Source organism: Dermacentor variabilis, chromosome 8 (genome assembly GCF_050947875.1).
Source record: "Dermacentor variabilis isolate Ectoservices chromosome 8, ASM5094787v1, whole genome shotgun sequence".
Lineage (NCBI taxonomy): Eukaryota > Metazoa > Arthropoda > Arachnida > Ixodida > Ixodidae > Dermacentor > Dermacentor variabilis.
This window is the reverse complement of record NC_134575.1, coordinates 118,666,465-118,689,331: the sequence shown is the minus strand read 5'-3', so window position 1 is coordinate 118,689,331 and position 22,867 is coordinate 118,666,465. Positions and strand designations below refer to the sequence as shown.

Sequence of the window (22,867 nt, the reverse complement as noted above, 5' to 3'; positions counted from 1 at the left end):
CAATAATGAAAGGCGCCAGGCAGTGAGATACGATTTCTCCAATGCTATTGACAGCGTGTTTACAGGAGGTATTCAGAGACCTGGATTGGGAAGAATTGAGGATAAAAGTTTATGTAGAATACCTTAGTAACTTGCGATTCGCTGATGATATTGCCTTGCTTAGTAACTCAGGGGACCAATTGCAATGCATGCTGACTAACCTGGAGAGGCAAAGCAGAAGAGCGGGTCTAAAAATTTATCTGCAGAAAACTAAAGTAATGATAAACAGTCTCTGAAGAGAACAACAATTTACAATAGGTAGCGAGGCACTGGAAGTGGTAAGCGAATACATCTACTTAGGGCAGTTAGTGACGGCGGATCCGGATCATGAGATGGAAATAATCAGAAGAATAAGCATGGGCTGGGATGCGTTTGGCAGGCATTTTCAGGTCATGAACAGCAGGTTGCCATTATCCCTCAAGAGAAAAGTGTATAATAGCTGCGTCTTACCAGTACTCACCTACGGGGCAGAAACCTGGAGGCTTACGAAAAGGGTTCTACTTAAATTGAGGACGGAGCAACGAGCTGTGGAAAGAAGAATGATGGGTGTAACGTTAAGGGATAAGAAAAGAGCACATTGGGTGAGGGAACAAACGCGAGTTAATGACATCTTAGTTGAAATCAAGAAAAAGAAATGAGCATGGGCAGGACATGTAATGAGGAGTGAAGATAACTGATGGTCATTAAGGGTTACGGACTGGATTCCAAGGGAGGGAAGCGTAGCAGGGCGGGAGAAAGTTAGGTGGGCGGATGAGATTAAGAAGTTTGCAGGGACGGCATGGCCACAATCAGTACATGACCGGGGTTGTTGAAAAATTATGGGAGAGGCCTTTGCCCTGCAGTAGGCGTAGCCAGGCTGATGATGATGATGATATTAATCTTCAGCCCAACTCTCACGCTTTCTCTGTTAAGATCCTCAACTATTTGTCGCAATTGGTCCCTAGTTTTGCTGACCAGGACAATGACATCTGCAAACAGCTGCAATGACATCTTCTGAGATACTCGCCATTGATCCCCACTCCTAAACCTTGCCAGTTTGATAGCTTCAATTCAGACGTAGGAGTTCTGCGGAAACCCTAGTTCGAGCTTCAATACATTCAGCAATCAGGCAGTCAATAGCATTGGAGTGATTTAGCCTCCTTCCCTGACACCTTTCTTTATAGTTACCGTTCTACTTTGTTTCTGGAGAATCAAACAGCTCTGGAAGCTTTGTGGATATTTTCCAAGATATTCACGTATGTACCCCGTACTCCTTGATTACGTAAGCCTGCTGCTATGACTGCTGGTATCTTTGCTGAATCAAGTGCATTTTCATAATTTATGAAAGTCATATAGACAGGTGTATTGTACTCTGCAGATTTCTCGATTACTTGATCGATTACATCGATGAGATCCATTGTAGAGTATTCCTTCCTGAAGCTTGCCTGCTCTGTTGGTTGGTTAAAGTCATGTGTTCCCCTTATCCCACTGAAAATTATCTTGGTGAATATTTTATACTATACTGGAAGTAATATTGGACCTATGATTTTGCAGTTCTTTAACGTCTCCCTTTTTTGGATCAGTGCAACCGGGGCACTGTTCCAGTTATCTCGAACTCTTGAGGTCGAGAGACATTTCGTATAAAGGGCCGCAGGCTTTTGAAGCATAATGTTTCCTCCATCCTTAATTAAATCGACCGTCACTCCATCTTCTCCTACCGCTTTTCCCTGGTTGATGTCTTGTAAGACCCTTCTAACTTCATCGCTAGTTTAGAAGAAGCATCTGTATTCTGTTCATTACTACTTCGGAAGAAGTGTACTCTGTGTACTGTACAGGTCAGTTTATCCTTCTTCGGATGTTTTAAGCATCTTTAAGTATCTTCGAAATTGCTGTTGTTATTATCTTGCTTATTCTTCAGTGCATACATCTTGGCGTGTCCTGTGCGGAGTTCCGCGAATTTTAGTGGATCTCTTGAGTTTGGCACTTTCAATCTTTGTCGTTTCTTAATGAGGTACTCCGTTACTTGGGACAGCTAACCTAAGGGTTGCCTTAGTGGCTTACAGGACACAAATTGCTGCTTCTGAAGCCAGCCTAATTATGGCTTCATTTATCACGTCTATGTCATCTCCATATCTCGGTCCTAAGGCTGCATTTTTGTTTGCAAGCACCAGCCGGAATTGGTTTGTTTTTATCCTTACTCGTCTAGGTTGACCTATTTCTTCAACATTAATTTTAATCTTTCTCTCCTATTATTGAGGAGAATCCTTGAGCTCACTAACCTATCATCACTGCACTTCACCCTGCCTAACACTTATACATCTAGCACTATGCTGGCATTGGTAGAAAGTATGAAATCTATTCCAGTTCCTGTTTCTGCATTATAGATTTTAGGTGCACTTTCTGTAGCTGCGCTTCCTGAAGAAGGTATTCATTATTCGGAACTTATTCCATTGGCGAATTCTACCAACATCTCTTCTGTAGTGTTCCTAGAATTGACGCAGCGATTCCCAATTACTTGTGCACCAGCTTGCTTCCCCCCACTTTTGCATTAAGTCGCTCATGACTACAGTACATTGAATTTGAATTTTTCTCATTGCTCAGTCAACATCTTCAGAAAACTGTTCCATTCCTTCATCATCGTCAGTGGAGGTGTGAGCGTATACTTGTACTAGCTTTATTGCATACCTCGATTTTAGCTTTATTACTACTACTGCTACGCTCCCAATAATCCTGTAGAATTTGTCGGTGTTGCCCGCTATGTCCTTATGGTTCGAAAATCCGGCCCCGTATTGCTTCTTATCTGGGAGGCCTCTATAGCAGATGACGTAGCCGTTGTTCAGCACTGTACAAGCCTCACCAGTTCTTCTAACCTCACTAAGGCCAATAATATCCCACAGAATGCCTGATAGTTCCTCAGAGTCCTGCTAATCTCGCCTGACTTGAGAGGGATCGTGTGTTGAAGATGGCCAGGTTCAGTTTTCAGTGGCGGCCTCTCCGGGTGCAGAGATTCTGAACACCCTCTGCAGCCTTCCAGGTGTCACCACCGCTTTGGTCAGGTACTCCACAACTGCTGCCGACTGAGTGCCATGGGTTGATTGAAAGAGTCATTAGGGAAGTATTAGCCCAATACTGCATGAGAGAGGGCAAATAATGTTCTGGTGAAGGAATGCTTTTTGTTGAAGCTTAATGGTTCTTCCGAATTAGGGTGCACTTGGACTAGTATAGCCTCACTGGATTTCAGCATTTAATGCGTCATTTTCAGGCGCACCTCCAAGCCGGGAGTGGGAAATATGCGAGGAGAAAAAAGTGTATAATCTCTTTGCTGGTTCAAGCAATGAATTAAGCTCAAAGTGAATGAGACTATACGTAAGGGCACGGATGTTTTCGTATTTCACTCACCTCGAACTTCGACCTAAAAAGAGAGAACCAGAAAGCACGCCTTCACGCATCCGCGGCGGCATTACATTAGCCTCCCCACAATGTCAGAATAAAGCCTTCCCTGTCACTTTGTGAGGACATTCAATAAAAAGAAACTCGTCTTCCGACTTCTTCAGAAAGCTTCACTATATATAGATTGCAACTCATTGAATCTTCATCATTTTCTTCTGTGCCCCTTTTTTATATTCTCACAAGAAGGCTACTGAACTGTCAGTTTTCTGATGGTTTCGTGCTCGAAAGCGTATTTGATGTCATGAAAATTCGAATATGTTGAACTGTCAATAATATTTCTATCGGGGATAAATTTTGGCAAGATGAAAATATATTTTGACTGCGGCAGTGGTCAGTCTTCTTGAGGCCTTCTAGCTTACACAATGTTCTAGTTTGAACTTGTGTGCAGTTATACGTCCCCGATAAAGCAAAATTAAATGCAAGAAACTTCTCCATATTCATAATAATTAACCTTTTCTGTCATCTTGTCCAAAGAGCAGGTTCTATTTTGAACCTCAACCTACCGAGATGTGTTTATACACGACCCAAATATGAGAAACTTTTACTTCCACCGCAAAGAAATACAGAGGCAATAAATGGAAATTGCTGCAGACGCGGACAGATGGGACATATGAGTGAATTACATGTGGCTAAACCGCCGTGGTTGCTCAGTGGCTATGGTGTTGGGCTGCTGAGCACGAGGTCGCGGGATCGAATCCTGGCCACGGCGGCCGCATTTCGATGGGGGCGAAATGGGAAAACGCCCGTGTGCTTAGATTTAGGTGCACTTTAAAGAACCCCAGGCGGTCAAAATTTCCGGAGTCCTCCACTACGGCGTGCCTCATAATCAGAAAGTGGTTTTGGCACGTAAAACCCCAAATATTATTATTACATGTGGCAACTTAGTAAACAATCGAAATCGCGCGCTCTACACTAGAGAGAAGACTTGAAGCACCAAGACCCTCTGCGTGTTATGTTTCGTAAAGCCTAAGTAGGATAAGATTCCGTTGCTCCCCACGTGGGCTTTCTGTGGATGTGAGAGCACGCGGTAGAGGGTAAGCTGAGAAGTCCAAGTGCGATAAGTTCCTGTCGCGCCCTGCTGTAATTATGCTGCGAGGGTGAGCCAGAAAACAATGGTGGTTTGACGCTTACCGTTTCCCGCCCGATGAAGGTTGAGGGGACAGGGAGATGGGGATGTCGTGGTAATGTGATCAAGCGCTCGCAATGGAGATTGAGAAGGTGTGCAGACTCCAGCCCAGGCATGGCTCCTAATGACTGTCACTGCGGCTAAACGAGTATGCGACCCACCCACCCACCTTATCTTGGAAGTAGTTTGTGGTGAGTGCTATGGGGGGGGGGTTACGGGGGAATCGAGATCGCCGTGGCATCATGTGCTCTGTCTGCATGTGCGTTTAGTGCTGGAGGTCACGTTTTGGAGAGAGGTTGAAGCGAGGGGCGGACGAAGAGTTCGCTCCCCTCTTACTGAACTCGCTGTCGCACTGCAGGCGACGCTCAGCTGCCGCGGCGGAGGTAACGCGAAATTGCCCCAGGCTTTGCTTTCTTCCGCCCATGTGAAGATATCGTCGACCACTGAAGGAGCAGTATAATTGGCCACCGACTCTCAAATTCGACAAAATTATTTTTTTCAACTTCAGATTTGTTTTATTGCGATTGCGATTATATGGACACTTCACGCGCATTGCTGCCGTCGTCGTTGCCGACCGCGTCGCGGTGTTGTTCTCTGTAAAGTCCAAGTGCGATAACACCGCAGCCACGCGCGGTATGCTCCACGTTGGAGTGAAAGCGTGCGAGTGTGAGCCGGGCATGGCGGCTTGACCCAGCACCCCGTAGACAGCACAAAGCTGGTGCACTTCGATCCGTGACGCCATCCTACCTTTCCCTACTGCCATAGAATCTAACAGGGACGCTTCCGACTAAGCCTTGGTGATTTTGACGTCACCGTTTTCGGCATGCCGGGCTTGGCAATGAAAAGTTCAGTCCAATTACCATGGTGTCATTAGGCAGAGTACACAGGCTTGCATTCTAGGAGACGCTGCTTGGCTTCCGGTGCGGAAGGAAGGAAGGGGGTGGAACAAAGCACGCCGTCTTCCACCACACGTAAACACCGTGGGGGGAAGGGGGAGAAGGCTTCGTATCACGCTGCTGAGCGCGGCCACGTGAGCATTATGCTGAAAATGATATGAGAAGACTGGAGTCAAGCGCGCCACAGCGCGGGTCCTATCTTGAGAAAGATCTGTGATGCCTACAGAGTGTAGGTGCGCCGAGGGCTCATAGCTTCGTGTGCGCTTTGTTCTTGCCACTTGATTCGCGTTAAAGCGAGAGGCAGCACGTAGGAGAATTCGCGCGGAATCTGCGCAACAAGGATCGTAAGGACGTTCAGTACGAAGTCTTGCACATGGTGGAAGAACATCAGTGTCTTTAGCAACATTTACTTTAAAACAGAGAAGAGAACTAAACACAACATCACTTGCTGGCTTCTTCGCTACCGGAAACATGTTTGCCCTTCTAGTAGTTGTAATTTAGGCAATAGAATGTGATTCTTTGTTCTATGTTGCTACTTCAGGAATGTACCTTGTAATCTCTAAGCGTCTACTGAACTTGAGCATTAGAACTAATAATGTATTTTTTTTATAAACATGACAAGCTTTCTTTATGGCGTTTATTTCAATGTTGTAGTGCCTAATTGCAATGTGGCATTTACGAAAAAAAAAACAATCCCCTGCGAACTAGGTTGTGACCGTGAAAATTTGTATATGCAAATACATGCGCTTATACGTCTCAGACGGCCACGTTCAACTAAGGCTGCGCAAATATTCAAAATTCGGGACTGGAATAGTCTTTAGCATTTTATTATTAGTTCATTGGAGAATTCGCTATTCGTATTTCTCCAATGTTCGTTTCTGTCGATTACCAGAAAGGCTGTAACAAGTCTTGCTGTCTGCCGCGAGAAAGACTTATGGGAATTGCGACTCGTCTGAATGATTTTGCTTAAGAAGCACCGCAGTTGTTACGCCTAGGAGCGAGTTTCTGAACAAACACATGAAGGAGGTAACTTATGTGCTATAGCTACCAGCCGTTGGCCCAGCATGTTTCGTCGAAACCTACTTATGAAGTCAATGTCTCCATTTCGACAAAGAAATGTACTATATGAAAATTGTCGGCATGCGGGAATTTTCCCCGAATGAGGAGCAATACTAAGCTATTGAATTTGGCAATTTTAAAAGAGTAATACACTTTACCGCATGGATTTAGAAAGTGCTGATCCTTTTAATGGGTTAGCATTAGGAGTGTCCAAGCGGGAAAAAAGTATCGTTATAGCGGTGGTACGTATATATATATATATATATATATATATATATATATATATATATTGCATACGAGGGTCTCGAATCCGGCTACATTGATGCCTTCAGGTAGCATAAGTGGGTTTATTGACCAGTTGCCTTCACCCAAAAATATCACGTTCTCGTGACGCCTGCGGCAAAAAAGACGTTCCACGTCCGCCGCCAAGGTCTCTGAGTGGTGGTGCTGGCTAACACTCCCAGGGTTCTACACGGGCACATAAATACCCAAGAAAGTGGATGGGGAAACAGCGCCGTGGTAGCTCAATTGGTAGAGCATCGCACGCTAAATGCGAAGGTTGTGGGTTCGGTTCCCTCCTGCGGCAAGTTGTTTTTTCATCAACTTTAATTTCCATTAATTTACAGTTTCTTTATTTTCATTTATTAAGCACAAGTAATTTCCCCTATGTTGTCCTTGGTGTCAGTGTTTGTTGGCTTCTTATGATATGACAAATATATATATGTAGCACAACTCGCATCGGTATGCTCCGGACCACCGTAAGCTTTACTGAATTGCCTCCTCAAATAAGCAGGACGTGGGTGCAATGCGCTCCTGAACAACATTTTGCGTTGAAGGGAGCGTGGTCTGTGGGATGGACCTGGGACCTCAAGGAGGTATGTATTTGTCTCGCTGTAGATTTTGTTCCCCATAGTCGGTTCTTTAACGCAGTCAATAAAGACCGATTAAATAAAGAAAATCCGAAGCGTATACTCTCTGTCGCACACAGACAAACGTTGCTTTATATCAATTCAACGACATATAACTGGTAACAAACACTAATGCGGACCGCTGCGAAGTGTGCAGTCTGTAAATAGTCTGCAAACCACAGGATTAAGTCATCAAAGCTCACATATCACCATGTGATTCGCTGTGGGGTGTCGGACGAAGTCACGGCCGGAATGGTGCGGATGACGAGTAGGCTGCTGCTGAGGTGCCCTAGCTAGAGTCGGATGGCGAGACGACGTGGCCCGACGTGGCATGAACATAAGCCAGGAGAGAAGGCAGGGAGCATAGAAGCTTTGGTAGGTGCCCTGCTTGACGCTCCGTAGAGGAAGCCGAGCTTTAGACGTTGAACCGCCAGCTCAGCAACACCAGGTATAGGCAGGAGCCGGGCATCATCATCCTGCAGGCTGCTTCGTTTGCATCGCTCGACGCGTCGCACGCTCCCACCACCGGCCAAGCAACTCGATAAAACGTAAGCGGTCGCGTTTGGGCAACTCAAAACAAACACATGCCCACACCCAAAGTACATTAACAAAATCGCAGGGGGCAAGTAAAGCGACCTGTGTACGCTCTGTTCACAAACAGGGAGGAATGCACCTCGCTACCGTTTTCTCATCCCCAAGTCAGCAGCGAGACTGACTGGCCCGCCTGGCTCAGGGGCGGGGATGTCGACCGACAGCTTCTACAGGTGGGCTGAGCGGAGAAGGCCAAGCAGGCCCAGGGCCTTATTTGAAGCCGATCCCCCAGCCACCCCCCTTCCCCCTCCCTCATTTCAATGAAGTTTATCACATACACCGCCGTTGCTACCTTCCCCTCTCCGCTTCCTCCCTCATGGAGGGGCTCATGGAGATTCTTCTTTTTTCTTTGTTTTACTTTCTTGGGTGCCAGTGCACAATCACACTCGTGCCTTCATTGTCGTCGTTGTCGTCTTCACCGTCCTTTGATACAGCAATTGCATCTTGTGAAAGCACGTCGCTTTGCTGATGCGTTTTTTAGCATTGACTGTTAAATCGCCACTTAATGTTTTGTTTAAGTTAACTTGCACACGTCGAGGCGATTGAGGGGGTTCCTCTGAACCTCCACGAGTCTGCCCACGAGGCTGCGCGTGGCTTTACCGACCGCGCTGCCCTCGGATCGGGCGACTCTCTCCCCGGACACAGAGACGCTCCTCTCACACACAACGAAATCACTAAATTGTTCTACTTAGAGAGAAGGGTTTTCCCCCCGCCTCACTCCAAGTTAAGCAGACCGCAGGCGGTCACACTTAGACTTCTGCAAACGAACTCGTACCCAAATCCGGCGTCCCTTAAAAGCATATATCCCGAGATTTATCCGAATTGTTCTTGCGTGGCCTGTGGTGAGGTAGCTACGTTGCCTCATATGCTCTGGGAGTGAGGGTCGCTGGGCCCGAAGTTCACCAAGGAAAAGTGGGACGCGTTCCTGCGAAGTGCCGTCTTTGAGGGTCAAATCCTGGCCCTCCAGCGCGCCCGCGATCGGGCCGGCAGACTAGATCTGTCAGTCCCGTCGTGGGATTAGCCAGGTGCGCGTTTTATCGCGCTTTGCTGGACCAAATAAAAGTTTATTCACTCACTCACTCACTCACACACTTGCAGCGCGAACCTGATGCGATCGTACTGTATGACGGTGTCGAATTGTGCGTAAAAGCCTTTTGTTGCCCTACGCCCCCCCGGAAGAGATTCATTTCACATTTTTTAGTTACTGGAATAGTCGATTATCGATTCTGTATTTATGATCCTTTCTGTCGAATACTCGGGTCAAATTCGTCTGATGTCTTTTGCTGTCCAACCACCCAATTAGGTTTCTACAGTACCGTCTGTACTGAATGCGGATGACAATGAAATGAAACGAGGGAAATGGAGAGCACAGGGATGGACGAGTTGAGGCGCCGTACCGCGTTTTGCGCACTCTTGGGACCAAACTGACTAAAATGAACGCTTTTATGTGTACGTGTGGCTCTGGCGGTACAAAATGATACTGTAATTGATATTTGTGTAATAAAAAAACATCCATTTCGGTCTCCCAAATTCCACAGATCTCATTTCTTCGATCTCCTGACAAATTACGCGGGTGCTACTTGCGGACAAGTCGATAGCATTGTGCAGCGTGCCGCCATTGGGCTACATGAGTTTTAATGTGCCGGACTTGTTCGCATAGTCGTTCAGCGTTGCCAACCGCTTCGTGTACCGTTATAGCATTTTGTTTCACCGAACTGGAACAAAATCAGTGCGCGCTGGAGCCGAACACGAACCAACCCAGAACTTTTTAGGGTTCGACATTTAGGTGTTACTATAACAATTCTTTGATAAAAAATGTAAACGTTCAATTGTATCTTCCCATAGATAAGCATCAGGACGACACGTGAAAACTGTGCCAGGAAGGACCAGCAACACTCAAACACATGCTGTAATAATGCAGTGTAGTAATAGGAGGGATGACAGTTGCTCCGGAGACTCTGTCGTCGAGGTGGGCCGCCGCTCTGCGCAGCTCAGACTTCGGAATCCAGACGTGGGCAGTCCAGCAAGCCGGTGAGGCGGCGTTGAGGCAGGGCCTGGGCATTCCCCTGCGGGAGACCTGAGATCGGGTCAAGTTAAACCTTGCTGGACGTACAATAGAGTTGTATTCATCCATCGATTCAATTTTACCGACTTCTTTTATCTACATTTAAGTTTACTTTGTCTTTTTAAGATTGCAATAAATGTTGGCATTCTTTATTGCCTTCTGAATAAGTAGCATTGTCCTGACAAATACAAATAGGTTTACCTTATCCACTTGTTTTAAGTTTTATGATTGCTTTGAATATGTCAGGGCAGAAAAGTAGGAACTTCCACCATGAAAGTTCATGCGATATATTCTAATAGGAAAATTTAGACGTCTACTAATAGCACGAACTTTTGAGGACATTGGAAGAATAAAGGTATCGCGATGTTTTATAGCGATATCAATTATATGCACACCCCAAGCGAAGGACGAAGTTCGAAGGAGGCTTGTGGGCCTCCTTCGAACTATTTTGATGTGTTCTTGTGGCATCGGTGGCATGCGCGACGCCTTCACAATGCGATTCTTGATTGCCGAGCCTCCGCGCCGTTTACCTGCGCCCCGTCGTTCAGGCATCTCACTTGGCGAACCGCCATCACCTAATCCATGCCTCATCGTAGTTCTAGATTTTCGGTTGGCCACTGTCCGCCATCCCAGGTCTTCAGTAAAGTCCTCCGCCGGGAGCACTTCCCCTTCAACGTGCATTGCTGCCATGCCGCGCTAGGTCTACCAGACGCTAGCTCTCGGCCAGCGTGGCGTGAGCACAAAAGTTCCAATGAAGTCCAAAAAAGGGGTGGCCCACCTCAAAATCAGGTATCCGCTGAATTTTCTCTTCTTCACGGATCCGATGATATCAAATTTACACCACTAGGTGACAAAAAAAGGCTCGGAAGCTTCGAAAAAGACGGTTCCCGGCGCACATGGGGACAGTGGAGGGAGCCCCGCGTATCCTCAACGAGGTGGCGCACAGGGAGGCACGAGGATTAGTGTGCCGTGTACTTCCTGAAGGGGCTGGATCTCCCGCTCCTGAGTACAGGGACCAACTGTTAACCTACAACGAAATCACCAAGCACTATTACTTAGGGCGCAGGGCATTCCCGTTGCCACATCCTAAATTAAGTAGGCCGCAGGCGGTTACATTAAGGCTTCTGCAGACACGGACGTACCCTAACCCGGTCATCATGAATAAAATTAATCCGGACTGCGGGGTTTCAGTCTATTGTAGTAAGTGTGGGGGTTTGCTCGATTTACAACACATGCTGTGGCGCTGCTTGGCGTTGGCCGGTGATGGTTCTCGAGGTGAACAGTGGTGGCAGCGAATGCTGCACAGTGAAGTGCTGGCGGACCAACTCAGGGCTGTCCAGAGGGCCCGTGTGATAGCAGAGGGGCTCGGCCTCTCTGTACCGACGTGGGAGCGGCCCGCATCAGTCCCAGACTGATCCCTCCGGACCTAAATAAAGTTCTTCATACCATACCCCAAGCGAATTATCGCCATTGGCGTCACCATGTGGTTCCGTATAGCTTTAGGTATATGGAGGCGGTATGACGTGGCAAACTATATGAGAAGCAGTAAGTGCGGGTTAGATTGCCTCACCATTACATTACTAAATAAAGTTACTCATACCAAGTCTTACATTCTTGGCGAACTTATTCCTCAGAATTTGGTATGCACCCCACAAACAAATGTCATGAAACAAAACCCGAACAGCGCATGCCATTTTCTTAAATTTTCTCAGGCTTAAATATTAAAAGTGTGAAACAACACTAAGTGTGAAACCTGAAAATTATGTAATTTTGTTGGCACAGCTGTGCAAAACCCCCGGGATCGATTCAGCGAAGTTGTTTCAAACATAACAGTTACTGAAGAACGACGCCAAAGTCACTAAGAAAGATTTTGGCTTTAATAATACACAAATAAATTGTTCCATGGCGATATTCAAACAGAGTACTCCTAGCACAGTTCATTTTTAATTAGTTTACGTTTACTTCATTTCTTACGGCCAGAACAACTACGAGTCTTGCACTTCTTGTAATATTCTAACATGTAATAAAGGAACCCGTAGAGGTCCCGAAACTAGTCTCTTTGTTCTTTCAGCGCGACTTAGTCGGCGACCGCGATGTATTCCTGAATATTCTAACATGTTGGTATCGGATTCGTTGCTTCGCCCTTATGTAAAATGATATATTGTTATTCTTGTCCATCCTCGAAGGTTTCTTTAAAATGAAAAGCCAGGCACTGACACTTCGTGATCTAAATCGCAAATTTTAGTGTAGATGACTACACCGTCACATGAAATCATTTGTCCTTTTGCATTTCGATTCTGCAATTTCTTTTGCAAATATATCGCGCGCGCACTGTCATTTTTGCCGCCTCATTTTTTTTTCGTTGTTGCAGCAGACTGCAATGACCTCTACAGGGAAATCGCTGCCACGACGTCCTCATCCACTTTTGGAAAGCATTACAAATCACTTTTCATTGTATTGAGCACTATAGGTCATCTGAATGTTTGCTACCATCCCTAATGTAACACCCCTCCCCCCCCCCCCCACCGATCCTTAAGGTAATAAAATGGAATGGAATGAAATGTAGCGTACACGTCCCCACAGGAGCCGCACTTGAGACGCGGACAGAATGGTCGTTTCAAGATGCATCGTACTCTTCCTTCTCACAAGTGGTGAGTTTCTTTGAGTAAACGCATTTAAAAAAATATGTTATAACAAAGCCCAAATGTCCTGTGAGCTGATTCAGTACTCTTCACAAAGAGCTACATGGCTGTGGTGTTGGGTTGCTTAGCTAGGGATCGCGCTCAGTATGTTCGCCGTGGCTCTCAATGTCTCGTATGACCAGAATAGTAAAAAGGCAAGGTGCTATGTAGGACACTGTGCGGCCGAGCGAAGACTGGTTGAAAAAACAAACGGTTCCAGCAAAAAAGAAGTACTACGGAGCATTAGGCTAAGGCGTTCCAGAGAGCCCGAAGATAAGATACATCCTCAGTGATCACTATGTACGCTGAAATTATAAGCTTCACTCCATGGCTGCCGCAGTATCAGGGGAAGTGTTTCCACATGCTACGCCGGCCTAACTGTGTTACGAGAGCATTATGGCGTTCGATCATTCTATGGTTGCTCATCCACAGAGCTTAAATTGCACCACCTCCGTGAATGGGAGCGTGTTGAAGGCCTTGTACAGTGAAGTCAACTTGATGTACAGTTTCTGCAAATCTTACTGCCTCGTGCATACTTACGTCCCAACCTCCGCTATTCCTCCACTGTCGCTCTATCACTGTCACTGCAGTAGGTGCCACACTTAGGATGCATACCACCCCGTAGTGCCGAAGGCCAATTTTCGTCTTTGCGGTTTTATCACAATATACATATAATTCTATCTATGATGTAAGCGAAGTTTTTCACAAAGCGGCGAAAGTATGAGCACAGACCAAGGAAGCTGCGAAGCGCTTTCATGGTGGTAGGTTTCGGCCATTCAGCAAGAGCACGAAGTTTATGCGGATTGGAAAGTACGCCGTCCTTCGAGACTCCGTGGCTAACTACGCTGTGTTTGCGAGCTCCGAACCGGCACTTCTTTATGATAAGCTGAAATCCTGCACGCGTCAAACAGCTCGATACTTCGTAAAGACGACGGAGGTGACATAAAAGTCAGGGGAGAAAATAAAGACGTGAACCAGGTAGCACAGGCATGTCTTCCACTTTAACACATGCAAGACGCTGTCAACCAACCTTTAAAATGTTGCTGGGGCATTACATACGCAGACCGGCAAAACATTGACTTCTTTCAGCCCGTCGGGAGCTACAAAGGAAATTTTTGGGTGATCAGATAGTGTCACAGGGATCGGCGAATAACAGGACCTTAAATCTAGTTATCAAAAGAATTCGGTTCCTTGCAAGCACTCAGGGCATCATCGATCCGCGGCAGAGGATATACATCTTTGCACGCAACTTTGCTTAATCAGCGGTAATCGACACAGAAGCTCATTGAGCCGTCTTTTTTTCTTGGCAAGAACAACAGGCCACGACCACGGCCTACAGGATGACTGAATGATGCTGCACTGCAGCATGTCGTCGACTTGTTTGGAGATCACAGGACGCTTAGCAAGGGATACGCGGTAAGGGCGCTGTCACAGAGGAGCTTGGAAGCCGGTGTCAATCGGATGGAGAACAGAGTGCGGTAGCGTTATTGACGTCATCTGGCAATCAAACGAGCCGCGAAACGAGCCAAACATACTTAAAGGTGGGTGATCAGGCGTACAAGTAGAAGGTGTCAGGGCAATAAGGTACATGGATGCGTCGCCAAGGCAGATGATGTAGGATACGTCAAATGCTTGAAATGTGCCTATGCACTCGCCGGGGAGTAAGGTTGAGGGAACTGGCAACGGAGTCGTAAAAAACAAGTATGTAGCACCGTTGGGCATGTCGAGAACGGCAAATGGTAGCGGGAGATTCCTGTGGTGTTGAGCGGTCTCGGAGGGAGTAACTAAAACTATGGAATCACAAACACCGGCACTGGACATAGAGGCATGCGTGGTATGTTCGTATTGTCGGCGAGAAATAACTTTCCCATCGACGCGGAAAACAACGCAGCGCACGCTACCTCGGCACGAGCACAGCCACTAACAGCATGATGGCGAGAGATAAAATCCCAACCGAGGATGACATCACGCGAACAGACTGGTAGCGCAAGAAACACAATGGGATACACATCTTCAATGACGACGCGCGCTTTGCAGGCGGCGGACGGCTGAATATGGTGTGCGCTGGGGGCAAAGAGGGGCAATCTTTTCAATGTCGTGGTAAACTTCCTAAGCAAGCAGCAAACTTTCATATCTATCACTGAAGCGGCAGCACCAGTGTCCTCGAGTGCAAGGGTACGAAAACCGTCGACAAAAACTTCGATGAGGTTTCCTGGAGAAATTCGTGGAGTTGAATTTTTCGATGACGACGCAATTCGTGCCTCGCAACTGCGTCATCTAATTCTCCGCGTCAGAAAAGCACTGTTGACGGCGCAAGGTTACAGAGGGCGATGTCGGGATGATGGGGATCGGTGCCTAGCTGAGGGTAGGCGTTTGGATGAAGATGATTGCTGTATCCGCGCTGTGCCGTTAAAGCCTCTAGGATTGTACGCGAACGGGTGCATGTCCTCAGTTTGTAATGAAAAGTGTCAGCGACAGACGTGTGCCACATGTGTTGCATAACGGCAAGAATAACAAATATGGTGATTGTCCGCACTGCGCCATGGATGCGAAAGCGTGGGGTATGGTCGGCTTAACGGCTTAGCGGATGGTTGTGGCCTACCGGGTTCCGACACCGAATGATAAGTTGGGTGACCCGGCAGCGACGAATTCCGCCTACGACAAGGGCGTACGCTGCAGAGGTGGCAGACGAGCGAAAGGAAAAGCGTCAGTGACCTCTTACAGTATCCCTTGTGGTATGACTACGGACAGATGCTGTCGTGCGCTGACCCGGGCGTGCTGGATAAAGTGGAGAGATGTTGGGCGAACCCCTCACCCACGAAATGCTTGATCCAAATCAATGGTGTATTCTGGTCGGCCAGAGTCAAGGCTTCGATGGAGTTGTTCTGTTCCAGAGCGCGGCGAGTTTGGGCGCGTTGCTTGTGCAATTCAGAAAAACTCTGGCACAAGCTGACAGCACCTGCGAAAGTTTGTAGGTCTTCGGCCAATAATATTTCAAATGCGCCATCTGCTATTGAATTGAGGATGTGCTTGATCTTATCCGATTCGTGCATGGATGGACCTAGACGCTTACACAAGTCCATGACATCTGCAGTGTAACTGGTCAAGTTATCACCGGGTTCTTCAGCACGTTCACAAAGCCGCTGCTCTTTGCGGAGCTTGCGAATTGCGGGGCAGCCGGAGATTTCCGAAAAAGCTGCCTTGAGCGACGGCCAATTATTGACCTCGGTTTCGTGATTTAAAATTAGAGATTGGCCACGCAGGTCAAGTAAAATATTACATTGATCAACCTAGTCGCATCGACTCATTTGTTGACTGCACTCACCTTCTGGGAAGTTGCCAACCAGTCCTCGATGTCTCGGTCGTCAGCACCGCTAAATATCGTTGGGTGACGTTGAGGCAGCACGCCGGGACAGACGGTCGCTTGAGTCTGGGAGCTTTGTGTGGGGTTTCTTCTGGCCTTGCTTAGGATAAAGCTAAGGTACGGCTTCGTAGTTCCAGGTTGGGAGACTGGGAGATTACACCGCACCTTTCACCAAACTGTAAGGGGGTTTATTTACAAGCAGGGTTACGCAACAACAGCTTTCGCCCAAGAGCGCCGGTCGCTAACTCGCGCTCTCCGAGCTGCCGGGCTTCCTCGTCTTCTCTCAGTAGTTCCTGTCTCTCCTCCTTACTACACGTAAAATTTTGAAATTCACCTCACCCAGACGATCAACGACAACAAACGGTCAGTATAGCTTGCGAGCAACTCTTGATCGAGGTCGCTGGTAAGAGAAGTGAATGGTTAGTGGGGCCGATCACAATGTACCGTGGAGTCGTCTTGCGAGGCCAGCGTACGTAAACGAGCCAGTAGGCGGCCCTTCGTTGCACGACACAAAGTTTCAGCGGTGGAATAGTCGTCATTGACGGCAAAACAAAAGATATGTTCAGCTTATAACAAAGCAGCCAGGCATAAAAAGGGAGAAGCGGCTGTAGTCTGTGGTTTCGCGTTTCGCGGTGTTCAAAGCGAAGATCACGAGCGTTCATACAGCGCCCTAGTTTTTATGGTCTGAAGCGGCGTACACTGATAGGGTGTTGATCAGTGTTCGGTTCATACACTGGGTCAGGCCAGTGTTTTCGGATGATAAGTCGATAATCTTCCAACAGTTGCTGAAGGTTGGAGACGCAGAAACCAAATATTTGTCGACAAAATAGAATTGCCGATATTATGTCTGCAATGTTTCCCCCTTTTGCTCACGCTTGCGTTGTCAGATAACACCGCGCTCGCGGACACGTGCGTTTATTTTTTATGATCACACCAATGTGATCGGTCGGGCAACGCACAATAGCCCCTTTCACAAAAACAAAGTTCACAGGGTCACTTATGTGACGCCTAAAGCAACTTGAAGACGAAAGCCCAAGTGCCGATGCATAAAAGGCAGACAAATGATGTACGCATCCACCGAAACTCGCTTAGTGTACTTCGCTTAGTCATCGTTCTTAATTCCAAAGCTGCAGGGTTCGACTCCTACCCAAGGTCATCAGATAGAGTACCTCAATTGCCCTATCCTAATTGTGTATTAATTAACTTCGCCTTCATTAACACCGAAGGTCGCTGGTTCGACCTCCACCAAAGGTTGTGGGTTAGATTGCCTTATGAACTCTTTCCTTATCACCTGTATCTACTTTGCTCTAATTACCGCCAAAGGTGGTGGGTTCGACTCGTACCGAAGGTCCTGGGTTCAGCTGCCTTAACTCAGTTTTAATTAACTGTGCGTCAAATGACTTCACCTTCATTAACAACAAAGGTCATGGGTTAGACTCTCAGAATTTGGTCGTCGTTCAGTTCTTACCAAAGGTAGAGGGTACATTGCCTTAATTAACACTTAAGATTGCGGGTTCGACTCCAATTGAGTCTTGAGGGCTCGTTGATTTTTACAACCTTTCGTGCCGTCGACGCGTTTTCGCTCAAGGTCGACTGAACGATGAGATATATAAATCTTTCGCCTTAATAAACGGGATTATATTACGGACCTCGGTGCGGGTCGTACGCTTGGTGACAACTGGCGGCCGCTCTGCCACCGAATATGTAAGACCGACCATGGTCACTTATTTTCACAGGAGGCAGGGCGTGTGGGTGTGCAACTAAGTGCAGCAGAAAGTGCGAAACATTGGCTGCGACGGCGGACGTTAGGGCTGCCGTCTCGCAGTAGCAAGTCAGGTAGTCGACGCACGTAATCATCCAACAGTTGCTAATTAAACGTAGAAACAGTTCTATGACCTCGATGCCGACATATTCAAGCGGGTAACCGGGAGGCTTGACTGGCTCTAGGTGACCGACTGGAGCTGAAGTGGATCGCTGGTTCCTCTCACGCTAGAAAGAACTGGCCATATAATCCTCGGTAGTTTTGCTCATTTCTGGCACGTCAAGTTCTTCTTTAGTCGCATGAAGTGCTCGCGCTGTCGCGAAGTTACCAGAGGTAGGGTGTTCATGCCTATTGCGTAGACCAGATGTTTGAGGACGCTTCGGAACCGCCAGACGAAAGCTGGCGCCCGTTATGGAGAAGTTTCTCTTGCAAAGCAGACCATTTCGGATACTAAAACGGCTTTCAGCTGTAGGTTGTTATGTTTGAGGGAAAAGTGCCTTGCAATTGGAGCCTTTCTCCTGCTCGGCGGCAAAATTAAAGGCACTGGGAAAGACAGGCGGGAGTGAAGCTATGAAGTAGTCAAAGCTATCAACAACACAATCCGTCGTGTGTAGTGGCATTCGGGAAAGGCACTTTCCGTCAACATATCCGCGACCGCTCTTCTAAGAAAGAGTAAATGGAGACGAAACGTTGTAGACGAAGGGCCCATCCCATACGGCGAGGATGAGTTATCAAGGCTGACCAACCAACACAAACAATAGCGATCTGTAAGGCTGTTAAACGGGCGACCATAGACGCACGAGCAAAACCGCTGAACGGCAATGACTACTGCTGGGCGTTCCTGTTCGGTCTCTACATAACTGCGCTCACGTTTGCTTACGTTAAGACGTGTTTTTTGTCAGACAAATAAATGAGAACGGCATCGACGGCTGAAAAATTGCGCTGGCGACAAGCAGCAGCACACTCAGAGGTCTACTGAAGCAGGGTGTTTTTATGTCCCCGGCACGTCACCACGTGAGGAACACCCTCCATCCCGCGAATGAACCAGCAGAAATACGAGCAGACACCTATCAAGCTTCCAAGACCTTTCACACACTTAGTCGTTTCGATTCATTCTACGGCCGCCACCTTTTGTGGTTCTGATCGCGTGCCATTGTTTTTGACAAGATGTCCCTACACCATGGTTTAGGGATCGCCAGAATGGCATCTCTTGTACTGAGCACAATGACGGCCTGCTTAATACAATTGAGCACAATATCGAGATGAGTATGGTCGTCATGGTCTGACGCTCTGATCATGACACTCTTTAATGTTTCTGCCATATGGGATGCGCCAACATGATAATGTGCGATGACATCTTCAAGATACAACAATCGAAGGCATCGTGCTCTTTTTTTTTTAGAAATCGAACACTTGAGAGGGCGTAGAAAGGACATCTAGAAGTATATGATGCCAACTTGTGATAAGCGACTTGCTGTTCATTTGAATAAATTGCGAGTCGTGAGACAACTACAAACGCCCCGCAATGGCGAACTAGAACTTTCTTTTTCATAAAGATGGAATGAGTCAGCTCAATGGTGGTGTCAAGGAAGGTAATGCTGTTGACGCAAAAAGTAGCTCGAACGAACACGACTGAAAACGAAGGTATCAACGCATCTTTGGAAACACGAGACGGATTCATAGTAAGAGGAATGGTCGAAGAACTCAGTTGGGCAGTGCAGTAAAACTTCACCAATTATACAGTGAACAGTTGCACCACATTCTCGCTAGAAGTCGATGCCCTTAAAACTGTTGTGTCTATATCATGCCATAACCGCAAATTCTGTGGTGAGTATTTCACCGTACCAGTACACGTCAACAATGCAAATTCCAACAGGACTCTACGTGACATCACACGAATAGTCGCCTTTGTTCTACAAGCACCATGGTAGGTACGTCATCAACAAGCACGTGAACTATTTTTTTTTGTATCAGCGGGGCTAGGGGACGTGTATCTGTCGGTAGTGCCCTGCGTCCAGCGCCCTTACCCCCATCAGCCGGACCGACTAGTTTTTCAGCGGTGGTGCCAAAGTTCGACGTCGCAGTGATGGAAATCACAGAGCAGGTAGCAGCGTCGTACATCGATGAGAGGCTGCCCAGCTGTTCCCAAGGCCAGTTTTCAGAATATGGGAAATATTTCTTCTATATGCCCAACGCATATTGAAGGATGTGTAAAAATACTCTGGAGACGGGGAGACTGGCTCATTTTGGAATGAAGGGCGATATTTGCAAAATCTTGCGATGTGGCCCCGAACACCAAAACTGTACCCCACAGGAAGAGCTCCAGACACGCGCGGTTGTACGAAGCACTGACTAATGTCGGAAGACACTGGATACAACTTTCAGTCCTCATGGGCACCGTAGTTAGTCGGCGGTTGTTCACTAAAGCGAGCGGAACGTACAAGTCGGTCGTAGTTAGGGGCTGCCGCCAGTATGCGAGTCCCTATCGCACTGCACCTCAGTATTCATCGGCGTCTGCTGGGCTAACCGGCGGTTGTCTGGGGCCACAGATAGTGTTACTCTCACACATGGGGCATTTACTGGCACCGAAGCAGTTCTTGTGCAATCCGCCGTATGATCATGAAAGCTTTTTAGGCGAGATCGTGTCGACACTAAGCACTGTGGGAACGTTAGAGAAAACGCTAAATTTTGGCGCTATCTGCCGAATCTTCTGTGTTTTAAATGTGCGGCAATCAAGTCCAACACTTAATTAAGCTGTATTTCCTATCAAGAGACTGTACACATCTTCTGCTATCACTTTAAGAACGTATCCCGCCTTCTTCGGACATTCTGGTATTCACAGCCTAACTCAGCCATTTTTCTGCAATATACGTAGTACAAATCTGGCTTGGAATCTCTGTAATTTAATACACCATCCGCCCACCACGTTTGTTCACGTTGGAATCGCTGAAGTACTTCTCAATTTCCCCTACAAGACGTTCTGAAGGCACGAACTTGTTCTCGCGGTGTTCGTACCACATGAGAGCGATATCAGTGAACTTAGCTGTTGAGTCCCATTCGTTGCTCCGGCTCACCGACTTGTAGTTCTTCAGACACTCGTCAACGTCTTCTCCTGAGGTCCCGGTCAATCTCCGTGGTTCTCGTAGTGCCTGTAGGAACCGTCAGGCGTTGCCCGCGGAGCATCGGGATCCAGGTCTTGGGTCATGTTGGTTGGGGAAGGCGGGAGTCCGGCTAGGCGGCTGCTGCAGCAGCGCCCGCGTATTAGTGATTCCGTCCTTTCATTCTTGCTGCACCACACTTATACCAAAACTGTTACGCGGTTTAGAGAGGTTGAACGGGATTTTAAACAGGCTGCTAAAACCGGAGGAGAAAGACCATGGTGAGCCCAATAACTTCTTTGTTTTCCTTTTTTCTTTATCAGCGTTGCCTCTTTTTCCAGCACCTTCGCTGCACTGTAAGAATGTCATAGAATTCCTATTTCTCGCTTTGGTAATAGATATTGCTCACATTTTGTCATAAGCATATCTACGATATTTTATTTTCAGGTCGGATCAGATCGGAAAACATTTATTGGGCTCTAGGAAAGAGATCTTCGCGGCTTCAGACGGCCTCTCTATCTTCTGATGGATTCTTCTGTCTGCAATCACAGGGTTGTTGCCCTAGTCCAAGGCTCCACTGAGTATGGCCAACCCGCGAGCTCGCTCTACTAGGCGCTTTTGGCCGTTCAAGCTTACGCTGGAAAGCATATTCTCCCACTGTTCCGCACTCAGGTTTTTAATTTTATAGATAGTTGGGGACTCAATATTTTGACAGGCCCATGATATGTGGTATAATCTGGTTTCTCTCTGCACCATGGGCACTTAGCCTCATACTGTTTAGGGAAAATTTTATTGAGAAGGTTTAGATTCGGGAAAGTACCCGTCGGCAGTTGTCGCTATGCGACAGCATCCTCTCTGCTTCAGTTCTTATCCGGGGGTGGGTACTTCAGTCTGACACCTTTATAATAATTTAGGATATCTGAGTAGCCCATGGGTACTGAGTCGGGTTCCTCAAGGCTGGATGTGTCGGACGCCCGGTTGGTATGCCCTCGAGCTAGCCTATCCGCCTCTTGGTTCCCTGTTATGCCAGTGTGCCCTGGTGCCGAGATTATGGTATGCTGAACTTTGTTTCCCGGGTCGCATGAGCAGAGTATGTGGCGTGCTCTGCGCCCAATTCTGCCGTTTGTATAATTACGGCATGCTGCTTTCATGTAATCATTCTCTAACCAATGGGTTCGTGTCCAGTTCACCGTACTGTGTGAGCGCTAATATTTCAGAAAAGAATGGCAATTAAGTTAAGGTAGGATTCACGACGGGAAAATACCAAGCTTTTTTGTCTCCTTGTGTTGTCTTTTTGAACTGTTACAAAATGAAGTTATATCAATCCGCCCAACTTCACACCATGCTAGAACTAATTTATTCGGAGTCTGAATCTTATAATAAATAGGTACCAGTTGAAGCTCATCAAATTATGGCAAATTTAGTAGTAGCGCTGCAAAGGCAGGCCTCAATGCTTCAAAGCTGTTAATCTTTTCTTTTTGCAGCATCGGCACACTTAAATCAGTGCAAACGCCGTGACCTCATGACACCAGCAGGACAGGTGCGTGCATTTATGAACTTTCTAACCAATTCGTTTGAACACGCAAAGAAATATTAGCAGTAATTATAATATATTAGGTGATTACCTCATCTAATATTGAGAACGAAGTCGATAAAGTAATATTTACTTGTTCAGAATTACGTATTTTTAATATCAGAATAATCAATATGGTCTCCGTATATGGTAAATACAGTCGTATTAGTAATCGTAATCAACGTTACTTCTATACAGTGTGTCAAGAATCACGTAAAAATGTTCATTTGTAATCGAAGCAGTCTTTGCATACCAGTCTTACAACGTAAGGCATGA

The 22,867-nt window shown here is 47.0% G+C and overlaps 1 protein-coding gene across 1 annotated transcript in view; it reads left to right on the top strand.

Annotated features, from left to right (window-relative positions):
- Nucleotides 1-12,644: 12,644 nt before the first annotated feature.
- Nucleotides 12,645-22,867, top strand: part of LOC142591251 (uncharacterized) — a 35,964-nt gene continuing 25,741 nt past the window's right edge. The window contains exons 1-2 of the mRNA XM_075703590.1: nucleotides 12,645-12,764; nucleotides 22,503-22,558. Of these exons, the coding sequence (XP_075559705.1) occupies nucleotides 12,722-12,764; nucleotides 22,503-22,558 (99 nt within the window). The 5' untranslated portion in view covers nucleotides 12,645-12,721. The remainder of the gene's footprint in view (nucleotides 12,765-22,502; nucleotides 22,559-22,867) is intronic.